The 20,952-nt window shown below is 39.0% G+C and overlaps 2 protein-coding genes and 2 pseudogenes across 3 annotated transcripts; 3 read left to right on the forward strand and 1 right to left on the reverse strand.

The window, feature by feature from the left end:
• Positions 1-767: 767 nt before the first annotated feature.
• LOC110069725 (putative ATP-dependent RNA helicase DDX5) lies at positions 768-11,828 on the forward strand. Its single transcript, XM_020777268.2, has 14 exons — positions 768-961; positions 3,173-3,422; positions 3,688-3,784; positions 3,995-4,056; positions 4,166-4,237; positions 5,043-5,108; positions 6,311-6,452; positions 6,631-6,964; positions 7,470-7,515; positions 7,610-7,674; positions 7,882-7,943; positions 8,138-8,197; positions 10,132-10,368; positions 10,902-11,828. Exons 1-14 carry the CDS (start codon positions 903-905, stop codon positions 11,420-11,422), a joined length of 2,073 nt encoding a protein of 690 aa, XP_020632927.2. The 5' UTR covers positions 768-902; the 3' UTR covers positions 11,423-11,828.
• Positions 11,829-14,184: 2,356 nt separating this feature from the next.
• On the forward strand, positions 14,185-16,687 carry LOC110069735 (uncharacterized). Its single transcript, XM_089288726.1, has 2 exons — positions 14,185-14,293; positions 15,249-16,687. Exon 2 carries the CDS (start codon positions 15,269-15,271, stop codon positions 15,977-15,979), a length of 711 nt encoding a protein of 236 aa, XP_089144852.1. The 5' UTR covers positions 14,185-14,293; positions 15,249-15,268; the 3' UTR covers positions 15,980-16,687.
• Positions 16,687-18,614, forward strand: LOC110069736 (uncharacterized; annotated as a pseudogene).
• Positions 17,295-20,697, reverse strand: LOC149112853 (uncharacterized; annotated as a pseudogene). The gene is made up of 4 exons (XR_016207147.1): positions 20,566-20,697; positions 20,058-20,155; positions 19,439-19,518; positions 17,295-19,083 (listed from the first exon to the last, which is right to left on the reverse strand). The product of XR_016207147.1 is annotated as an uncharacterized LOC149112853 (transcript).
• Positions 20,698-20,952: the final 255 nt, after the last annotated feature.

Raw genomic sequence — 20,952 nt, forward strand, 5'->3', positions numbered from 1 at the left:
GTCTCTTTAACCTTACAATGGTAGTCAGTCTTGCCGGACGCCAAAATGTCAAAATGGTCCCATCTGATGTTGTGACCAGTTGTTTTAACGTGATCAGCAATAGCAGAAGAGTGATCATGTTTCAAAAGGGCCTTGAAATGTTCTGTTTTCCGGTCGTGAAGTCTTTGCTTCGTTTTCCTGATGTAAAAATCATTGCAGTCCCGGCAACTAGCTTTATAAAGGACTTTGGATAATTGTGATCGATTGAGACGGTCCTTGTATATATGGGAAGAAGGATTTGATGCGCCGGATGTTTTGAAAAATAACTTTGACATTACGTAACAAAAGAGCAGAAACGATTTACACAAGATTTTGGATGCTTAGTAATATGATTGCTATGGAGACCTATTTAGGGTAATACAATAATAACATTTTTTGGGTACTGTTGCTACGGGTTTATTTGGCTTGTTCCATAGTTGGTTGTTCTTGTTCAGTTTTGTGCCGTATGTACCTAAATCAAGATTACTTTTACTTACTTATCTCAAATTAACTACCAAAATACGGGGAGTCAGTTTCCATGTCTCCTGTGTTACATGACTACGTCTTTTGACATTCGATAATCATAATAAAAGCTGATTTTGCGGGGAAGGAAACAAAAGGAAATCAGAAAAGTAAATTCATTATGGATACCAGACCCTTTTAAAGCCAACCACGTTCTTGGGCAGCCTGTGTTAAGTATTACGTAATAAGGTCCCCACCAATCAGAGATCACTTTGTTTGAATCGCCTGCGTCACAGTTCTTTCTTTCACGCCTGCTTTTACCGGCGACGAGTTTGGTTGTGAAGTCGTGCTTTCGGTATCGCATTTTTGGCCAGAATCTTTTATTGCTAAGGCTCAAAACAACCAGACTACATTACCGAATCATGTCTCGTTATGACAGAGGTCGTTCTTTTGATCCAGGTAGCCGTTCAGAACGAAAAAGGTAAGAAGATGAATATGGACAATGCGCCATTTTCAATGACCTCTGCATTTTCTTCGTCTACATCTACATAAATTCGACCTTCGTTTCAATCAAGTCGTTAGTTCTAAGAGGCAAATGCTAAAGGAGGTTTATGTGAGTTTTCATTCTCCATATGGTCGTATTTCGGGTCGAAAGTGTGAATTTTGAGAAGTCCATGCTTTTCACGCAAGACGCCTGCCACATGCGATTTCCTCGAGGGGAAGGTGGATTGTTTCTAAGCAAGCTTTACGTACAAGGCCTTAGAGGATAAATATGCTGTTATCAGTCGACATCTTTTATATTCCACTGTAGTGACGTTGACTAAGTATGTACCGTAGTCTTCAAGCATGGCGCCGCTGCTAATGTATTCAACTCTTAAAAGTAGTGTAATTTATGCAAACAGATATTTTAAGTGTGTGTAATGCGAGTTAAATGGTCACAGGAGCCCCAGAAGAAACACTGCCACTTAGTTCAGGGACTGTTGTGAAACTTTAGGACAAGTTTTGTGTTTGCAAAATGTATAATATATAAATTGGCAAAATTCTCTCAGAATCACTGGTTAAGCTATTGTTAATGAGAGAATGAAACCTGAGAATAATGAAACCTCCTAACACAACCTAAGGCAATTGTTTGGAAAATTTTTGTTTGTCTCAAGGTGCTGCAGGGTATTTGAAATCCTGATCCTGTTTAGAAAATAAAACACTCTAAAAACCCTACCCTGTGTAGGACATCACCCTCTATGTTAAGACCCTATTTAGGACAAGAGTGAAGATCATGAAGTCCCTGTGCAACATAGTGTTATCTTTCTGTTGTCACGATATCCAACACAGAAACTAGGTAGACTGATCGGTGTGATCTATTCTGCCAATATTTGCTTGTTATGATGCTTATTAAGTGGAAAAATATTCAAATTAAAGGATGCCAACAACAGGAACATCAGTCTTGCCCTGAAAATGATCTGATGTTGACTGATGACCTTGTCAAGACCAGTTGACATCTCTGATCGTGCACTGGCCATGTAGCCATAACTTGTTTAGGATAAGTTCTGACCCCATTTGAGCTTCTACTTTGAAAATCAAGCCCATAAACACCCAGGGAAAAGGGTTTCTTTTTTTGGCACTATTTTTCTTATTCCATTATGTATCCGATGAGGCAAAGAAGAAGCTCCTCCTGGTGTACTTGTTAAATATGAAGACTGATTTGCTCATCACTGTACTTCATTAACCCTATAACTCATTTTCTGATTGTGTTATTGCCCAGGTGGTCATTGGACGTTGATCAAACTTGTAAAGTTGTCTGATGCATTTTAGGTTATGATCAGACCTCGTGACTGAGCACCAAAATGATGTGAAGATCTTGTTTAAAGACCATGTTTGCTTTGAAACAAGTTAAAATCGCAAATCATACAGATCCCCGGGTTGTTTTGCTTTGGAAATAAGCAATGCATTTTTTTTTTAGAAAATTGCCCCATAAGGCATTGCTAAGCATATTTATCTTATAATAATACACATGAAAAAAATTACTCAATTCTGATTGGCTAAGAGCAGTGCAGTTCAAGTGTAACACCAGTGCAAAAAGTGTAATGCCAGTGCAAATTACACATGGAAATTCTAGATTATGATTGACTGAAAGACAATAGAAACTTTTCTAAGAAAATGATATCACGTAAAATGATTAAGAAAATTTTCTCAAATGAGTAAAAATGGCTTCAAGAAAGATCTTCCGGCACTTCCTCTGTGCGAATTTTTTCATGTTTATATTATTAATAAGTAATCATACAGTTTTTTTCGTTGAATTTGGAGTTAATTTGCACAAGTGAGTTTTTCAAAAAGCTGAAATTACACTCGCCGAAGCAGCTCGTGCAATTCAGCTTTTTGAAAAACTCACTCTTGCAAATTAATTCCAAATTGAACTCGAAACCGTATGATTACCTATACTTATGTTCACCTACAGATGGAGTCATTATTTATGAGTGCAAATTACATAATCAATGTCTGAACAAATCTGTACACTTTCGGGCTGAAATAGAGATTCCAAAGGACACATCCTGCTGCATGATAAAAATTATTTCCTGCACTTAGTACATTTTACATCAAACCATTGAGTTAACTGAACTATTGCTAAATGTTCTCCCGTTGATTTGTATGTAAGGTGGTTTCTCATAATCTAAAACAATTTGCTCTGTTTTTGCAGCTTTGGAGGTGGTGGTCGTGGTGGAGGAGGCAACAGTCGTGGTGGAGGAGGTGGCCGTGGTGGTTTTGGAGGAGGGTCTTTTGGTTCTTCATTTAGAGGTGGAGGGGGTGGAGGATTTGGTGGTAAAAAAGACAAGTTAAATAACAGCCCTGGACAATTGCTAAGAAAGCCAAAGTGGGATCTTGATGCACTGCCAAAATTCAAGAAGGATTTGTACAGGGAACATCCAAATGTCCAGAACAGGTCGATGGTAGGTATTTAAGGTACCCCAACAAAAGGAACTGTTGAGTGGTTAGTTTTTAGGAATGTAACATCCTACATTGAAAAAAGTGCAAAGAAAAACCAAGCTTATTAGAAGCTAAATTTGGTTATATTACATTTGCCCTTTGTTTAAGTATGAAAGGTGGAAGGTACATGTGGTACAAGTCTCTGAAAATATTACTGTTTGTTTCTAGAAGAAGAAAACTAGTAAGCCCTAGAAATATAATGAAATGTGCGCTGATTTTGTCTTTTAGCAAGAAGTTGATGACTACAGAAGACATTCTGAACTTACTGTTCTAGGGAGGAATGTACCAAAGCCAGTGATAGCTTTTGAGGAAGCAAATTATCCAAGTAAGTCTTATCTTTCAGTTCAGTTTGATAAGACAACCATGAGCAGTGTTCTGACAACGTAGTAAGCTAAAGTAGTAATAATTTATATTGATTTGTGTTTTTTTGTTGTTGTTGGTACCTACCTGTACTTTGCTAATTTCGATCTTTTTCCAGGGCTTGCCTTAAATGATTGTCATGTTATATGACCAAATTTACATCTTTTCTTTCCAGATTATGTTATGGATACAATAAGAAAAGAAGGTTTCCAAGAACCAACAGTTATTCAAGCACAGGTAATTGTGGCAATTTTATAGTTTATTGTACCAATTTTATAGTTTATTGTACCAATCTATTAGGTTTTTTTGTATGGCAGTCGCAGATATAAAGAGTTCTTTTTTTTAGGGCTGGCCAGTAGCACTCAGTGGTAGAGACCTTGTTGGAATTGCACAGACAGGATCAGGAAAAACTATATCTGTAAGTGTTGTTGGTTAAATGTTAATTTTGTTCCACTGTTCATGCAATAAACAGGGAATTAGACATTTGTGTTAAAGTACATGTAAAGTAAGCAATTAAGGTCTCAAGGTAGGTGAATTTTGATGAAAATGCAAACAATCTGGTTTTGGCTAAAAGAATGGGGATTCACAAGTTTTTGCTCACCACTGATAGATGCTGTCACATGATATATAGATTTAGCCAAGCCTAAAAGCAGAGCCTGGCTTGAGCCTGCAATCTAATGGAAAACCTGTACCTTGGATCTCACCAAGATTCTCGTCAAGTTTTTGTCTGCTAACATCTTGACTTGCCAAAATTCTTGCCAAGATATTGAAATGTCAGCACACAAAAACTTGCTGAGAGAGATATCACAGATCCAGATATCATAAATTCAGAAAATTCAGAAAATTTATAATGTGTTGATGTTGAGAGAAATTCTGGCCGACAAAAGAAACACTTGTAGTAGACGTTTGTCAGGGAAGACAGAACACTTTCTCCTTCACTTCACATTTTCTGAAAGGAAAATTGCTCAGTTCTGAAATTAGAAATACATAAAAAGAACTAACCTTTATACTGGGGTCAACATCCTTTCCCTTGAACAAACAGCAATTTAATTAACCTGAGGTTGTCAACTATCTGTAAGCTATGAAGATTTGAAGGAAATTATTGTTTGTAGATGTTTGGCCACCTTGCAGACTTGCTATCTAGGTTTACTGTAGTAAAGCTGATGTTAATTAATTAATATACAATCAACAACATGATGTAATATAATTTTGTCTTCTTGTAGTTCATTTTACCTGCAATTGTACATATCAATAACCAACCTCTTCTTCAACCTGGGGATGGTCCTGTGGTAAGTGCATGTAGTAAAAGTTTGCTTATCATAGTGAGCTGGTACATTTTTAGTGCAGAGATCACTATTGGGATGGTTTGGGGGGTTGATCTCTGAGATTGTCTTACTAGATTAGTCACTGAAAGTGCTTCAAATGAAACCTGCTTAACTGGGATATGACTAATGCAGTAGGTTAGACACATGCCAAATTCAAGTTAAAGTGCACCTAACCCCCCAAACTGTTTTTGCTAAAACGAATCCACGAGGCATTTGGGCAAAAACAGTTTTGAATTTGCTTGAATCCTTGATTTTGTATGCCCTTTTGTAGAAGGGGTTGAATTGTTGCACAACTGCATTTAGCGAGTCTGGGGTGGCGGTTGCTGATGATTTTGTTATCATGTTATTCTAAAGGATTAGTCTTCAACTTTTATCTAAATCAAAAGAGAAGTAAGTGTTGGTTTGCGGTGTACAGCTGCAACCAGACTGCAACCTATTTACATATCAGTATATTAGTTATAAATTTGCCGGCTGTGTTATAAATACTGCAGGATTGGGAGATATAGGCTGTCAGTAGTATTTCTATAAATTGCTGGTTGGCTTTAAGCAGAAAATTTTGAAAATAGCGTTTTGAAGTCTGCAGAACAAATTCCAGTGAGAGTTCTTCAATGGTTCTCACAGACTCACATCGCTTGTTTTGGTTCAACAAAATCAACCCATTGTTAACATCTTCTTTCTACCATTGACCGATTGTCCTCTGTAAATTGTACATCATATTGTTCTCTAAATTTAGGATGTTGCTGCAACAGCTGATAGCACTTCTGGAAGGCGTTTCTGTGCATTTTTCGAACATGTGATTGCATTATTGTAGAGGAAATGTGAGGACATAAGATATTCAACCTTCCTGGGTAGATGTCACAGTAGCCGCTGGACCCATTTCCTCAGGGTACAGAAAATCAAGGATTTAACTGAATCTAAAAATTGTTTCGCAGAAGTATTTCAAACAATAAGTAGATTGGTTTTAGTGAAAAAAAAAATTGGGGTGTTAGGTGCACTTTAATAGGTGCAGCTTTAACAAAGCTTTTTGGCAATTGCTTATTTATTGTTGTCATTAATTTTGATGATCACAATAACTGTTTTGGTTTCCTTGTCAGCATTGATACTGTGAGAGGGAATGCAGATGTTGAACACTTTTGTGTGTTAAATTGTTAAACTACTGTTTTCAGGCTCTTGTCCTTTGTCCAACAAGAGAATTGGCACAGCAAGTTCAGAGTGTTGCATTCCAATATGGACGAAACTCTAAAGTCAGAAGTGTGTGCATTTATGGAGGTGCACCAAAGGGGCCTCAAATTCGTGAACTTGAAAGAGGTGACTCAATTTATGTTGTACACTCATTTTACACACAATCTGTGCATAAAAGACAGTTTCACTTGGTAACTTTTTCTTGATACATCAACAGTGGAGTGTTCTCAGTTGTCATCATTTCCCTTAGTTTTGTGTAGCTGTATGGCACTTTGGTAACATTCTCATGCTATTGGTGCTGCAGGTGTGGAGATATGTATAGCTACACCAGGGAGACTGATTGACATGTTGGAGGCTCGCAAAACAAACCTGCGGCGGTGCACTTTCTTGGTGCTTGATGAAGCAGACAGGATGCTTGATATGGGATTTGAACCACAGATTAGGACAATCATTGAACAGATTCGCCCAGACCGACAGACACTTATGTGGAGTGCAACATGGCCAAAGGAAGTACAGGGTCTGGCAAGTGACTTCTTACGGGACTATGTGCACATCACAGTTGGAACACTAGGGCTCACTGCAAACCACAAAATCTTACAGATTGTGGATGTGTGTGATGAAACTGAAAAAGACTACAAGTAAGTTTTCACTTTGGTTTTACCTCAGAAACAAAAGTCCTTGTGATGTGGGTTAAAACTGTGGTTAGAAGTTCTTTTGAACTAAGGTGTAAATATTGTTAGTGAAGTCCACACTGATGGAACTGCCCTTAAGAAACATATAGTGTCTGTTTGGGTCTTACTTGCATACAGAACTACCCATCTGAGACTTAAGATGAACTTGTGCAGTGTTTTGTCATCTATATCAGATGTTGTGCTTCAATTTTAGTCTGGAATGAACATGCAGTAAGATACCTGTCAGTCGGCCTTTCTTGCAACACTGTTGACTTTGTGTGAAGTGTATTGGACAAAAGTACTACAGGGTAGAGCTGGACTTGCAGTTTTAACTACATGTATAATGTCAAGTGCAGCTATATTGTGTTGTAGAGTATTTGCATAGTCTACTCTACGGATTGTTTACATTTTTCTTGTACACTGAACAGTATGAAGACTAAGAGGATGTTTGTTTGTTTTTTTTTTCTGCAAGGCTTATCAAGCTTCTGGAAGAGATAATGGGAGAGTCTGAAAACAAGGTAGATTTTGGTAATTGTTTGAGTCTACTGATAATGATATTGAGCCTCCTTTTTCTTTTTGCTCATGTGTTCTTTGTTAATTTTACCACTGTAGTCCCTCATTTTTACGGAGACTAAAAGACGAGCAGATGAGCTAACCAGAAGGATGCGAAGAGATGGGTGAGTGTAGCATTTCTGATTGTCTTTTCCGGACAAAATGGGCACTCTGTCTTGCCTGTAGAGCACATGATGAATGTTCAGTTTGCTCTTGAATTTTGCATGTTGACCATTTTGAATTCCTCGTTACTGATGCTCTTTGTTAGTTTTTGTTCACTGTTTTATCCAGTGATTGGCCTTTTTAAGTCTGTAATGTACTTTTCTCATTAGATGGCCTGCTATGTGTATTCATGGAGACAAATCTCAGCCTGAAAGGGATTGGGTCTTGAATGGTGCGTCAGAATTCATAGTATATTTTATTGATTGATTGATTGATTGATTATATATATATATTTTTTTTTAATTCAAGGAGTAAAATGGATATCTACTGTATCCCTATATATTCATATTTCTATTACTTATTAATTGTGTGCATGAAGTACACTTAATAGTAAAAGGTTTGTCTTCTCTCTTTATCCTTTTTTAGAATTCAGGAAGGGTAATGCTCCCATCCTAGTTGCTACGGATGTTGCTTCCCGAGGATTAGGTTTGTCACCGTTTGTCTTGTTAGTAAACCAGATTTATTTTACCAAATGGCCTAGAGCACAGGCACTGGATATGGTACATGTAAATGTCATATTCACAGTGTCACACCATGAAATTAGGAATGAGTAACTAGATAGCAATCCATTCTAGCATAGATGTATATCCTCTTTGTTGGTGATTTTGAAGATTGTTTACTAACTCTACCTTCTATTTTTAACCCCATAGTAGGTATATTTTTTTAATCGGAGGGTGCATCATCTATGCTGTGGTTACTGGTTGTCCTTGAGTGGAAGGAACTGTGCATGACCTTGGTTTGTCAGCTGAGCTGGAGGGAAAGGAGCAGTTGTTTCTTGCATTGTTTAATTAAGTTATTTTGCCAAAATTGCTTTCAAAATTTTGAAAAACAGCATGTGACTTTGCAATCTTGTGGGCCACTGTCAGATGCACACATGCATACAAATGGTAAATGTTTTCCATTTCAGGAAGTCCTTCAACCTTCAAGTTACAAAATAAGACTGTCTTGAGGAGTCAGGATTTTCCTTGCACCTCACACCTCAACAATTAAACATGATACAAGTGTTTTTTTTAGTCTGCAAGTCAATTGGCTCTCATGGACAGACTGTGTCCAAGATGCTGCCTTGCCTTGTACACAGGCTCTCTGTTCAGATTGATTCCTTTCTGATATCTGCCACATCCCATAGCATGTGGGACTTGTATTAAGTATTGAATTTTAATAAAATCACTTTACCAATTCTCAGTGGAGTTGTGTTTGATGGTTGTACAGATGGAGTCCAGGTTCCACAGTAGTGTAGAATTTGTGGGGCCTTCTAGATTCAGCTTGTCGCAGCGTAAAAGTACTATCTGTACAACCTCAAACTTTAAGTCAAAGTCCAGTGCTCTGACTTGGTAATTTTTTTTTGTTGTAAACAACTCCATCAATCAAGTTAACTGAAAGCAAAATTATTTATTGTTCTGGTGCATCATTGCCCTGGCCAACAAAGATTGACAACAGAAGATAAATTGACTGAAAGTCATAGCACTGGGCTTTGACCTGAAAGTTCCGTGCAGAGGTTAAGTTCTTCAAATTGCTATTTCAAGGAGATAATAAGAGTATTTGGCACTTAAGAGTGTTAAAAATTCAGAAACATTTGTCCATTTAGATGCTTGCAGATAGGAAGTCCCTCTGATAAGGTTAAAAGAAACAAGGTTGAATCTTATTGCACAGTTTTTCTTTGTTTTTCGTGCTTGGATTCTCAGTTGTTGTGGTGCAGGTAGCCATAACAACACTTGACTGAAGGTAGTCTTTGTAAGGCAAATCTTACTGGCAGTCCCAGAACTACATTATTTTTGCAAAGCAAAGATGCACTGTGAGCTGAGATTCATTTCTGTTTCTTTAAACTTTGCACAAAGGACTCCTGTATATTTGTACATTTTGTGTTGCAATGCAGTGTTGAATCTAAAGGGCCCACAAAGTTTGCATTACTGTCTACAATTCATAAAGTGGCAGTCAGGCGAGTCTGTGTTCTGTCTTAATAATTAAGAGTATCCTACATTTCTGTTCCTTCCCTCCCAATCATCTGGACGCGCTGAGTCATGGTGTGGTTCCCGCTTCAAGTGTAACCTGGTGAACATTTTTCATGCCGGCTCCCAGAGCAGAAACAAGCTCAATAAAATTACACTCTGGGACAGATTCCTTGTGGCCAGGCAAGTTTGTTTGGAGAAGTACACAGGCTACTTTGGTGGCCAATTTGTTTCTGTTACATTAAAAGGTGTTGGAAACCATACTGTGCCCACGTGAGTATCGAGGGACTGTTTCTGACTTTTTCTAAAATTAGCATTAGGGAGCTGGCATTCAGTGTTGACGCCCTCTTTTTATTGATAGCCTGCTGTATTGTATATTATTTTGATACCCTGTTGCTTTGTTGCATCATTTAGATATCTCCGACATAAAATTTGTGATCAACTTTGACTTTCCAAGTTGTTCAGAAGATTATGTGCATCGTATTGGGAGAACAGCACGTTCAGATCGCACAGGAACGTCCTATACTTTTTTCACGACCGGCAACGCGAAGCAGGCTAAGGACTTGATTTCCGTGCTTAAGGAGGCCAACCAGCATGTCAACCCCAAGCTCATTCAGCTGGCTGAACAAGCCAGGGGCATGTTTGGCAAAGGTTAGTATCGCCCTATTCTTGCTTTTCTGACCCGTTGAGGAAGTAATTGAAATATTGTGTACGAACTTACTGAACGAGCAGTATGCAGGACGCTCGTCAGTTATGGCACGTGGCCGTTATCTGGGAGGCTGACTGAGCAGAGTTCGTGGATTGGTATCCCATCGGATTTGGATATTGTTTATTCGTCCTGCAGCACTCGTGACATGATGAGTGTTTCATCGTTTATATCATATGGAACTGAAGTAAGACATTGATGTAGGTTTATCTACTGCTTTGGGACAGTTGTTGGCTGATTATGATTTTTAGTTAAGAAGGGTTAAAAACACTAGCATTGAACACCTAGTACCTGTCAGTAACTTGAAATTTCTTCCCAACAAAAATCACTGTCCCACAAAATCCCAATTGAATGTCGCTAACTACAGTGGTTACATCGGCATGGTAAAGCAATGTGTCCTGTTCTGCGTCGTGTGCAGCATTTCGCAGTGTATATTCTAATAGCATTTTACAATATTATGTTTCACTTTACACATCAGGTCGAAGCCGCTTTCGTGACAAATCTGCCCAGGGGAACAGTGGTGGTCATTTTAACAGGAACAGCTATGGTGATTCACGTAGTGATTCCAGAAGTGGTGGTGGAAACCGCTTGGCAGGACATTCAAGTTTCTCAGGTGGAGGACGAGGTGGTTCTGGGAGAGGTGGTCATATGTCAAGTGCTAACAAGTCGTTTAACTCCAACAGGACACAAGATTCCCGTGGCGGAGGAAGGAATCAGTCGCAACAGAATGGCTCATGGAACATGATGGGAGGGGGATACAGCAACTCTTACAGCAGCAACTCGTATTCACAACAGGCGCCGCCTCCACCACCTCCTGGTCCGCCTCCTTCCCAGCCGAACCCACCCCAGCCTCTTATGCAGCAACAGCAGCAGTACACCCAGGCTGCTGCTGCCACATACCCACAAGCCTCTTACCAAGCTTATCAGCAACAGGCTACCAATGCTGTGCAAGGCCAAGTGCAACAAACTGCGGCATGGTCATATCCTCAACAGAGATGAGAGTTACAATCTGTCGGGCATTCTTAATATTTATTAAATGATGACCACAACAGTAGATATTAACACTAGTAGTTATTTTCAGTTCACTTACTGTGACTGACAACATTTACTGTTCATCCGCAATTTTTGAAGTCAAAATTGGCGTTTTGAGGGGAAGGTGTTGTCAATTTGAGGAGGGCGTTCTTAAGCTAAGGCTATATTGCCTGCACTGTAAATGTTTTCATTTTGCCACTTGTTTTTTACAGTTAATTTTAGTGCAGCTTAGATATTTTTGTTTTAGAAGACAGTGAAACTCTGTCCAAATGCGCAACAAGTATTTAGGAGTTGTTCTTAGCTTCTGCAAATCAGGTCTGTCTACAGACTTCGAAAATAGGCTACGACGTTAATAAATTTTCATTTATCGAAATCGTGTTTTATCTCGTTTTCTTTCGATTTTTCATCTTAAATATACTTTATTGATTAAATAACGACATCCACATAACACCCCCGCCCCCGCCCCCCCCCCCCCCCTCCTCTCCGGACTTTTGACTAGTTGATGTGACCCCGGGAGGTTGTTATTGGGGTGGGGAATTTGACTTCATATGGTAGGGTAGTGGGGGCGTCAGTCTCGAGTTGACTGTTGAGAAGACCTTAGTTGAAGGAGATTAGAAACTTATTTTTACGTAAAGGTCATTCCACACATTTGTTTTTTCGTATTTCAAATAATTTGGACACCGAGAGTCAAACCCGGGAATTTCGACTCTTGCCACTACACCAATCCGAGTGCAGTCTGCCAATTCTTGGGTGACAAAATATGACAAAGTGCAAGCTTCTTAGTGCTGGAGGGGTCAGGGGTCGTGCCTCCCCAGGAAATGCTTTGGATTTCAACTCCATTAAGTCCCCTTTCCTGGGTTTCCGAGTTATTCTGAAAAATCTGACCGATTTCTGTTAAACGTTGGATACGTGCCTAAATACTACATAATTATTTTAAATTAAATCGGCTAGTTTCTGATCAATATCAATTCTTTGACATGCATTTAGGTTGTTTCAATTCAGAACTTTTTTACATCTTTTGAACAAAAAATCTACCAGGCAAAATGAAGTTTGTCTTTGAGAATGAACTAGTGAGACAATCTCGGATAGTGCTGAGTACAATGCATAGCTCTGGCACGATAGTCGCGTTTGTATTTACTTTGGTACCTAAGACTTTTCCCCTTGCAGAATATGATCGGACAGAAACCTTGATAACACATAATGTCACATTCTTAGCAGTGCGTATGTTTTATGTCAATTTTCATTCGATGTTCAACAGTAACTTACAATTTCTGTTTGTCAAGACAGCTTTCAAATTTTACTCTGATGTTTTACGCCCGGGGGGGGGGGGTGCTTTAGGAATTTCTGGGTGGGGATGTGCCGCTGAAGTTTGCTACCCTATACTAGAGTAACCAGTATTAAAACCACCGATTTCCGTCAGAATCCCGATTTTTGACAGTTAATAATATCCAGTAGTGTTTTATGATAGTCGTCTATCGACGCTGTTGAGGCTGAGTTGCAAAACTTTAAACTTGCCGAATTCATTTTTTTATATTTTTGAGTGGCAATTCCTCGTTTCCTTAGTTTAGATAAAATCTTCAACCAACTGGTCAGTTTCGTGAAAAATGATACCCTATTTTAGACCCAAACGCTCTGACTTATATACCCTTTCTTCGAGTAAACTGCTTGAAAACCATACCCTTCACAGCGGCACATACCTATATAGCCCATATATGGCAGTACCGTCCCCCACCCCCCGCCGGATTTTACGTTGACTCTCGTTCATTTCAAATTCAATAACACGTTGAAGTAGCAAACGTGACAATTTAACTTTTCACGCAAACGTTTGTAACTTGAAACTTTAGTTTTCCTCGCAAAGGTATGTGACATAAAACCCTTGTTTTCTCGAAAACTTTGGATAAATGGAAGAAAATAAAGCGTGGTTCTCATATGCCGCCGACATCCCTGGGACATGCCGGAAGTGGGGTAGTACTTGGTGTGAGACCTCACTATTACAGCTACTACAGATACTACAGTTACTACGGCTACTTGACAGATACTACAGCTACTACAGATACTACAGCTACTACAGTTACTACGGCTATTACAGATACTACAGCTACTACACATATTACAGTTACTACAGCTACTACAGATACTACAGATACTACAGATACTACAGGTACTACAGGTACTACAGCTACTACAGCTACTACAGATATTACAGATACTACAGCTACTACACATACCACAGATACTACAGCTACTACAGCTACTACAGATACAACAGATACTACAGCTACTACAGATATTACAGATACTACAGCTACTACAGGTACTACAGCTACTACAGATATTACAGATACTACAGCTACTACAGATACTACAGCTACTACACATACCACAGATACTACAGCTACTACAGATACAACAGATACTACAGCTACTACAGATACTACAGTTACTACAGCTACTACACATACTACAGCTACTACACATACTACAGCTACTACAGCTACTACGGCTACTACAGATACTACAGCTGCTACAGCTGCTACAGCTACTATAGCTACTATACTATCTCGGGACATAATAGTGACGTCTTACACTATTAGGAAATGTGTGGGTGTATCTCGGGACATAATAGTGCGGTCTTACACCAAGTACTACCCGACATAATAGTGAGGTCTTACACCAAGTACTACCCCAGAAGTGGCATTTCTATGGAGCTCGGACCTCGCAATTCTCGTGCCCAAGGCCCCCACGGCTCAACGTCTTACAGCTGCTGACTCATGCCAACTGGCCTGAGGAGTGCATGGAAGCTGAAGGTTTCTGTGAAAAAGAGCAGTCACTGAGAAGGTAGGATCACGGTTAAAGTTGACTTAGCTGTTAGCCTTTGACAAAAAATAAACCGAGATGTAATCGAAAGCAGGCGGAGATCTAGGATAAATGTTGTCCGACTCCCGAAACAACGAGCGCGAGCGCCGAAGCGCAAGCTTCTTAGATCTAGAGGTGGGTCTAGTCTGAATTTCAGCCGTCTCTTCCCTTTACGCCCCCCTCGGGGTAAAGGAAAGAGACGGCTGAAATTCAGACTAGAGGTGGGTCCTACTTTCCCAGGAAATATTTGTAGATCTCAACTCCATTAAGTCCCCTTTCCTGGGTTTCCGAGTTATTCTGGAAAATTTGCCCGAGTTCTGTAAAACGATGGATCCGCGCCTGACATGATCATCTTTTAAATACATCACCTGCACGTAAACAACAACATAAGCCATTTATCGACATAAAAAGCTGATCCTGAAGTTTAAATCGTGGCACCATACTACACAACAAAAACTATACATCCGTTGTTTCATTACTTGTCCACAAAATGTGGGGAGGGGAGGGGGCACTTATTTTCAATTTTGGCCTATAGGAGGGGCGCTTATTTGAAGATTTACAGTATGTATAGCTTATCACACTGGGCTGGTGACAAACTGTCGAGACTATGGACAAAATCCTCCCATTACAACCTTGTCCTTGAGTATTTTCCAACAAGCTTCCCAAAAGTAAGGATTGCATAATTAGCAACCCTCTTCTTTCACTCTCTCTTGTTAAATGCTTTTTCAATGTTCAAAATTCAAATGGTAAATTTATCAGTTTATGTTCAAAAGAGAGATCGATTTCTTCATTACTGTGAGTTGTTAGTCATCTTTCTCTCTATTGCATCCATTCAATCACTGTTTTAACCTACAATTGCATATTTTTCTTAAAATGTGATTCAGTTACGTGTGCCTTGGTAAAATAGCTAATGCTTGTATCTAAATATCACTTTCAGGATTCACAATTCGAGTTGTTATGGCTGGGGGAATTCCAAAACTTTACTGTGCATGGTTTTGTCCTTTTGCGCAAAGAGCATGGATTGCTCTGGAAGCCAAAGGTGTGGATTTTGAGTACATCGAACAAGACCCTTATAACAAGACCCCAGAATGGCTCTCCATCAATCCTCGAGGAATGGTGCCTGTCATTGTTCACAACAACAATACAGTTTATGAAAGTCCAGTCTGCATTGAGTATGTTGATGAAGCATGGCCCATTGAACCAAGATTGCTACCTACAGACCCTTACCATAGAGCTCATGCAAGGATATGGGGAGATTTTATAGGCAAGAAAATTACTCCATTGTTTTATGCTCTTCTTATGAAACAAAGTGAGGCAGAACAACAGGAAATCAAGCCTCGGTTGATAAGTGAACTGCTTGAGCTGGTGAAAGCGATGGATCCAAAGGGGCCGTTTTTTCAAGGTGAAAAGCTTGGATTTGTTGACATCATGTTGGCTCCTCATGTAGCAAGGTTCTTTATTCTGAAGCACTATCGTGGTTTTGAGGTACCTAAAAGTGGAGAGTTTGAGAGATTTCATCTTTGGTGGGAAGCTGTGAGGAATGCTCCTGCTGTTAAAGCCACCTTACAGGATGACGGTAAATTGTTGGATAGCTACCAACGATATGCTGATGCTAGTGTCAAGTCACAAGTTGGTGATGCCATAAGAAAAGGTGGACCAATGCCTTAAACTTGGAGGTTTTGAAAAACAACCACCAAACATTGGACATACAACTGAGACATTTGCTATTTTGAGTAGTAATGTTTCATGTGGTTGGCACAAGTTGTACATATGAATAAGGGTTCTTAAACCCTGTTCAGACCTGCCTTCCTGACTTAAACCAGTTAAGAACTTTTTAAATATATATATTGAAGTAAGCGCTGCCAAATTTTGCAACTGCATAGGTTAAAACTGTGAATTTGATATGACATGTGATTACATGTCATTATTCTCAGAACTTGATGTTTCCATGGCAACCTCATTTTGACAGGAATGAATTTTCAAGTTTGGAATTATTTATTTAGTTTTTATTAGCAAAATTTAACTTTTACACAGTCAGTCCTGACTTTTTAGCATTGCTTTATCAGTTTTGATTACTTTTGAGCCATTTTTGAAGCAAGAACTTTGGTGTTAAAATTGTACAACTGAACTATGTATGATCCATCTTAGAAACACACTTTTCTTGAAGATCAATGCTCTTGAATTGATCTGTATGTTACTTCCTTTCCTCTTGTTCTTACTCCATCAAATTTTGAGCATACTTTGGGTGCTCTTCAATTATGCAAATATTTAATACACACCGGGCTGGAATGCGCTGTGAAGGGGAACTTTGTTGCCCGCTGTTGTTTAAAATTGTACAGTGGAAATACAAATAAAAGTACAAAGCAATTTTCAAAATGGTGGCTGAAAATGCTATTTTCAATGCTACCAAGGCCCTGCGTCCTCTACATAATGAAGTCGATAATTTCTTTTTGTTTGAAGAAGTAAAAGCAGCCCTTGCTTCAATTATTGAAAAACAAGCGTGAGCCAAAACTCTTTGAAATGAGCTAAAATGTCACAAATTCCAGCATCAGCACTCCTCGAAGGAGAAGTCAAGATTTGGCTAAAGATGCTCCATAGGCTCCTCAGTCCAAGAATTAAGGCCTGCAGTATTTGGACTGTAGAGTTCAAACGGGCGATGTCCTCGGGAATTTTCTCTTTAATTTTACAGAGTGTAAAAAAGGCCGGTTCCGCTTATGGTGTACACAGATATATTATGACCGAGAGAACAGACTGATTCACAATTTTGCCAAGTTATCCGGGCTAAGCAGTGACTCAGTCCAAGAATTCCTAATCAAGAACAGTAAAGGAACAAGAAAAGGAACTTCAAGAGTTTTCATAAGTTCTGAAATGCCTTTCACCATCACATTTATCAAGAGGACACAGCAAGGGGGGGGGGGGGGGGGTGAAAGCCCACTACAAATTCATTGATGAATTTGGCTACACGTTTTCATAAGCATATAAGTAGTGAGAACTAGACTGAGTGGAGTATATTTCAGGCTGTTTGTAATTAGACATTTCCCTTGCATTACGCACTTGGCCTATTTGAAGTTACTTGTTAGGTCTTAATTGTACTCCACTCTCCACAGTTACCAATGATTCCTATCAATACTAAAATGTTATGAAAATTCTGTGAATTTCTTTTCACTGAAAATGTCATGTACATACTTTATCACTATTGGAAACAGTGTTTGAATGCTGATCGGTTCGAGTTTGAGTCCTGATCAGTTTGATTCGTTTTGTTGGGACAAATTATAAACAGAACCACCCAACAGAAGGGTGATCAAACTGGATTTTATTCTAACACTATCTAAAAGTTCCTAGCTGCTGCTATTAAGTACACTATCTTAAAGATGAATTCCAGTCCATACTGCGCAGTCTCAGCTCCCTAATGTTTATAAACACTACAATTGCTCACTCAATGGAATGTATTCAAGGTTACTCATCACAAACTACATATCTTATCTTTGAGGCCTTCAAATTCTTTTTCCAACAGCCTCATTGATTTTTACAGCTGCGAAGTTGTTTTATATCAAGTGATATAAGAAAGAATGAAGCCTAAAGCTTCTACTGCTTCGCATCCATAATGGTGGTTGTTTTGAAATTTTGAATTTACTTCATGTAAGTATTGCAAAATGTTTACATTTTGTGATGTCTTCCAAGAAACAAAACAAAAAAAATGCAAAGAAACTCTCAAGAATGCACAGTATGGACTGGACATTGTCTTTAAAGTTCTTAGCTGCTGCTAATAAGTACTAGCACTATCTTAAGGTTCCTAGCTCCTGCTAATAAGTACTGTACACTACATTGTATCGTAAAGTTCCTATAACTGATGCTAATAAGTACACTATCTTAAAATTCCCAGCTGCTACTAATAAGTACGCTATCTTAAGTTGGTATAGCTGCTACTAATAAGTACAATATCCTAACCTTCCTGGTTGCTGCTAATAAGTACACTACCTCAACTCTCCTAGCTGCTGCTAATAAGTACACTATCTTAGCTTCCTATAGCTGCTGCTAATAATTACACTATCTTAACTTTCCTAGTTAGATTTTCTTATAGCTTCTGTCAAAACTGCTTTAAAGAAGTACTGCCAAGGATTGTTCTTTAGATGAAGGGGTTCCACATGAGCTTTATCAATGTAAGAACCTAAGACAGGCAAAAATTCCTGTCTACTATTTTGCTTGGCAATGTAATCCGTAATTTTAGATCTCTTTGTTTTCTCAGAAATTTTTTCTACTGCTACTCTTTTCTTAAATGCATTAAACTTGTTGGCAACATTTACTCTTTGCTAGTAATTCCATGGCTTCCACTTGTTTGAACTTTCAGTTCCAAATGTACCCTTCACATCCCTACAATCAGCTAATGAAACATTTGCAAAGGGTGAGAAATACTTAGCACTAATTTTGTTAAAGTATCTAATTTGCATCTTTTCTGCAGTGTCAAACAATCCATTGAAAGTGGCTGAAGAATGTTCATTTGTGCTTCCATGAATTTTGGCGGCAGCTTCAGTGGTCTCATACCTTCTTCTCCTGGCAGTTCTTGGTCCCAGTGTTGATTCCCCATTTACAAGTACAGTGCCCAGGGCTTCTTGTTCGTGCCTGAGATACTTGTCCCAGGCCTGTGATTAGAAATACCATAAAATCCCATGTTAAAGCCCTGGACTCATATAACTTCGCAAGGCATTTTGGGTGGGCTTTTAACCGGTGCGGGCTTATATCTGGGGGTGGGGGCTTATATCTGGGGGTGGAGGCTTATATCTGGGGGTGGGGGCTTATATCTGGGGGTGGGGGCTTATATCTGGGAGTGGGGGCTTATATCTGGGGTGGGGGCTTATATCTGGGGGTGGGGGCTTATATCTGGGGGTGGGGGCTTATATCTGGGGGTGCGGGCTTATGTCTGGGGGGCTGTAACGAGGGATTTTACGGTATTGCTAAACTAGACACTGGGTAGAAACACATTCATTTAAATTAGATATGGTTGGACGATACTAAAGTTGTAAACAAAATAGATCTGAACACAACAATTGTATTTAGCCACATCCTACATTTGATATTCTGATGTATACAGTTTAGAAACACTGTCATTTATGACAGTCTTTCACCAACCAGATGAACACAGGCACACACTCAGGTTTCTTGCCCAGGCACTGCACTGTCTGGCACTGGCTGTCATTCTGGCTCTGGCTCTGTGTTAAGTGGCTAGTTTACCGAAATTAACTTGCAAAACAAAGGGCTATTTGGGTAGGCTTTTAACCCGTGGGGGCTTATATCCGGGGAATTTTTTTGTGGGATTTCACAATATTGCTAAACTAGACACTGGGTAGTAACACATTTATTTAAATTAGATATGGTTGGATGATACTAAAATTGTAAACAAAATAGATCTGAACACAACAATTGTGTTAAGCCACATCTTACATTTGATGTTCTGATGTTTATAGTTTAGAGACACTGGCATTAATTACAGTCTTTGACCAACCAGATGAATACAGGCACACGCTCAGGTTTCTTGCCCAGGCAGTGCAAAGAAGTCTGGCACTGGCTGTCATTCTGGTACTGGCTCTGTTAAGTGGCTAGTTCACCAAAATTAAACTTGCAAAAATATTTTTTTCTGGTTATGCTATTATCAAAATGCCCAAAATTAAATATCATCCAGCCACTGAATAATGCAAACCTATGGACTTAGTTGGAAGTTGTGCCCAGCAGATTTTTGCCGCACACTTACTGGCAAAACAACCACAATGAAGAATCAAGAATATACTCAACAGGAATATTTTCCAGTTCACATGTTATGTCCTTGCATCGTTCCCTGCCTGTGGCCAACTGAAAGCATTAATTATACAACAAGTGATTTCTTAAGCACTGATTGGTTAATTTTTACTTTCATTTAGTTTAACTTTAACTGTCATTCATATCTTTAATCTTAAATTAATTGTTATTATTGTTATTTAATTAATCTAGAATAAGCGATAAATGGTTCGCCTAGATAAGCACTTGCTATCTGCAGGCCAAAATAATAATAACCTGTAATTTCCAAAATGAACGAAAATATTATTATTATTGTTATTGTTATTATAAATTTCTCACCCTGTCAAAATTGAATTTACAAGCCTCCCTGTACATGCACTCCCACAACTTGCCTGTAATGCTGTCTTACAAAATCCTCGAATATTCGAAATATGAAACGTTCACAAAGCACCAATACTGAATTAAAATTAAATATATCATCTCACCTTTTTCTGGGTTCGTTAGACATTTTTGTACTCTGCCAATGGCTTGTGATTTTCACGCACAGCTTACCGTCTTGCAACCTTCCGGGCTTTCATGAATTGAGCCACGTTAAAGCGCGTGTTCTTTCTGCGCAGAGTCCTAGAAATTAACGCATAAAAACTAAGAAAAGAAAGCTAAATTACGAAAACAAAAATCAGAGAGTTTTTGCCAAGGCCTTGAAGTTTCTCGTCGCAACAAAATTTCTCGGAAAAGTAGAAATGCTTAAAAACCTGTCCGGGCCAAAAATACGACACAAACGACAAAAAAACCTTACCTTCTCCTTTACTATTTCCTCGGTTGTCTCTTTCTAGGCGAATATCGAAGAAAGTATTGCATGTTTGGTACCAAAT

This window comes from Orbicella faveolata, unplaced genomic scaffold (genome assembly GCF_042242905.1).
Source record: "Orbicella faveolata isolate gen_17 unplaced genomic scaffold, um_ofav_v1 contig_2, whole genome shotgun sequence".
NCBI classification, from domain to species: domain Eukaryota; kingdom Metazoa; phylum Cnidaria; class Anthozoa; order Scleractinia; family Merulinidae; genus Orbicella; species Orbicella faveolata.

Coding starts and splice junctions, on each gene's coding strand:
- LOC110069735 (XM_089288726.1), top strand. CDS start 15,269: ATGGCTGGGGGAATTCCAAAACTTTACTGTGCATGGTTTTGTCCTTTT.
- LOC110069725 (XM_020777268.2), top strand. CDS start 903: ATGTCTCGTTATGACAGAGGTCGTTCTTTTGATCCAGGTAGCCGTTCA. Junction 7,516..7,609: donor TGGGAGAGTCTGAAAACAAG/GTAGATTTTGGT, acceptor TTACCACTGTAG/TCCCTCATTTTTACGGAGAC. Junction 7,944..8,137: donor AAGGGATTGGGTCTTGAATG/GTGCGTCAGAAT, acceptor ATCCTTTTTTAG/AATTCAGGAAGGGTAATGCT.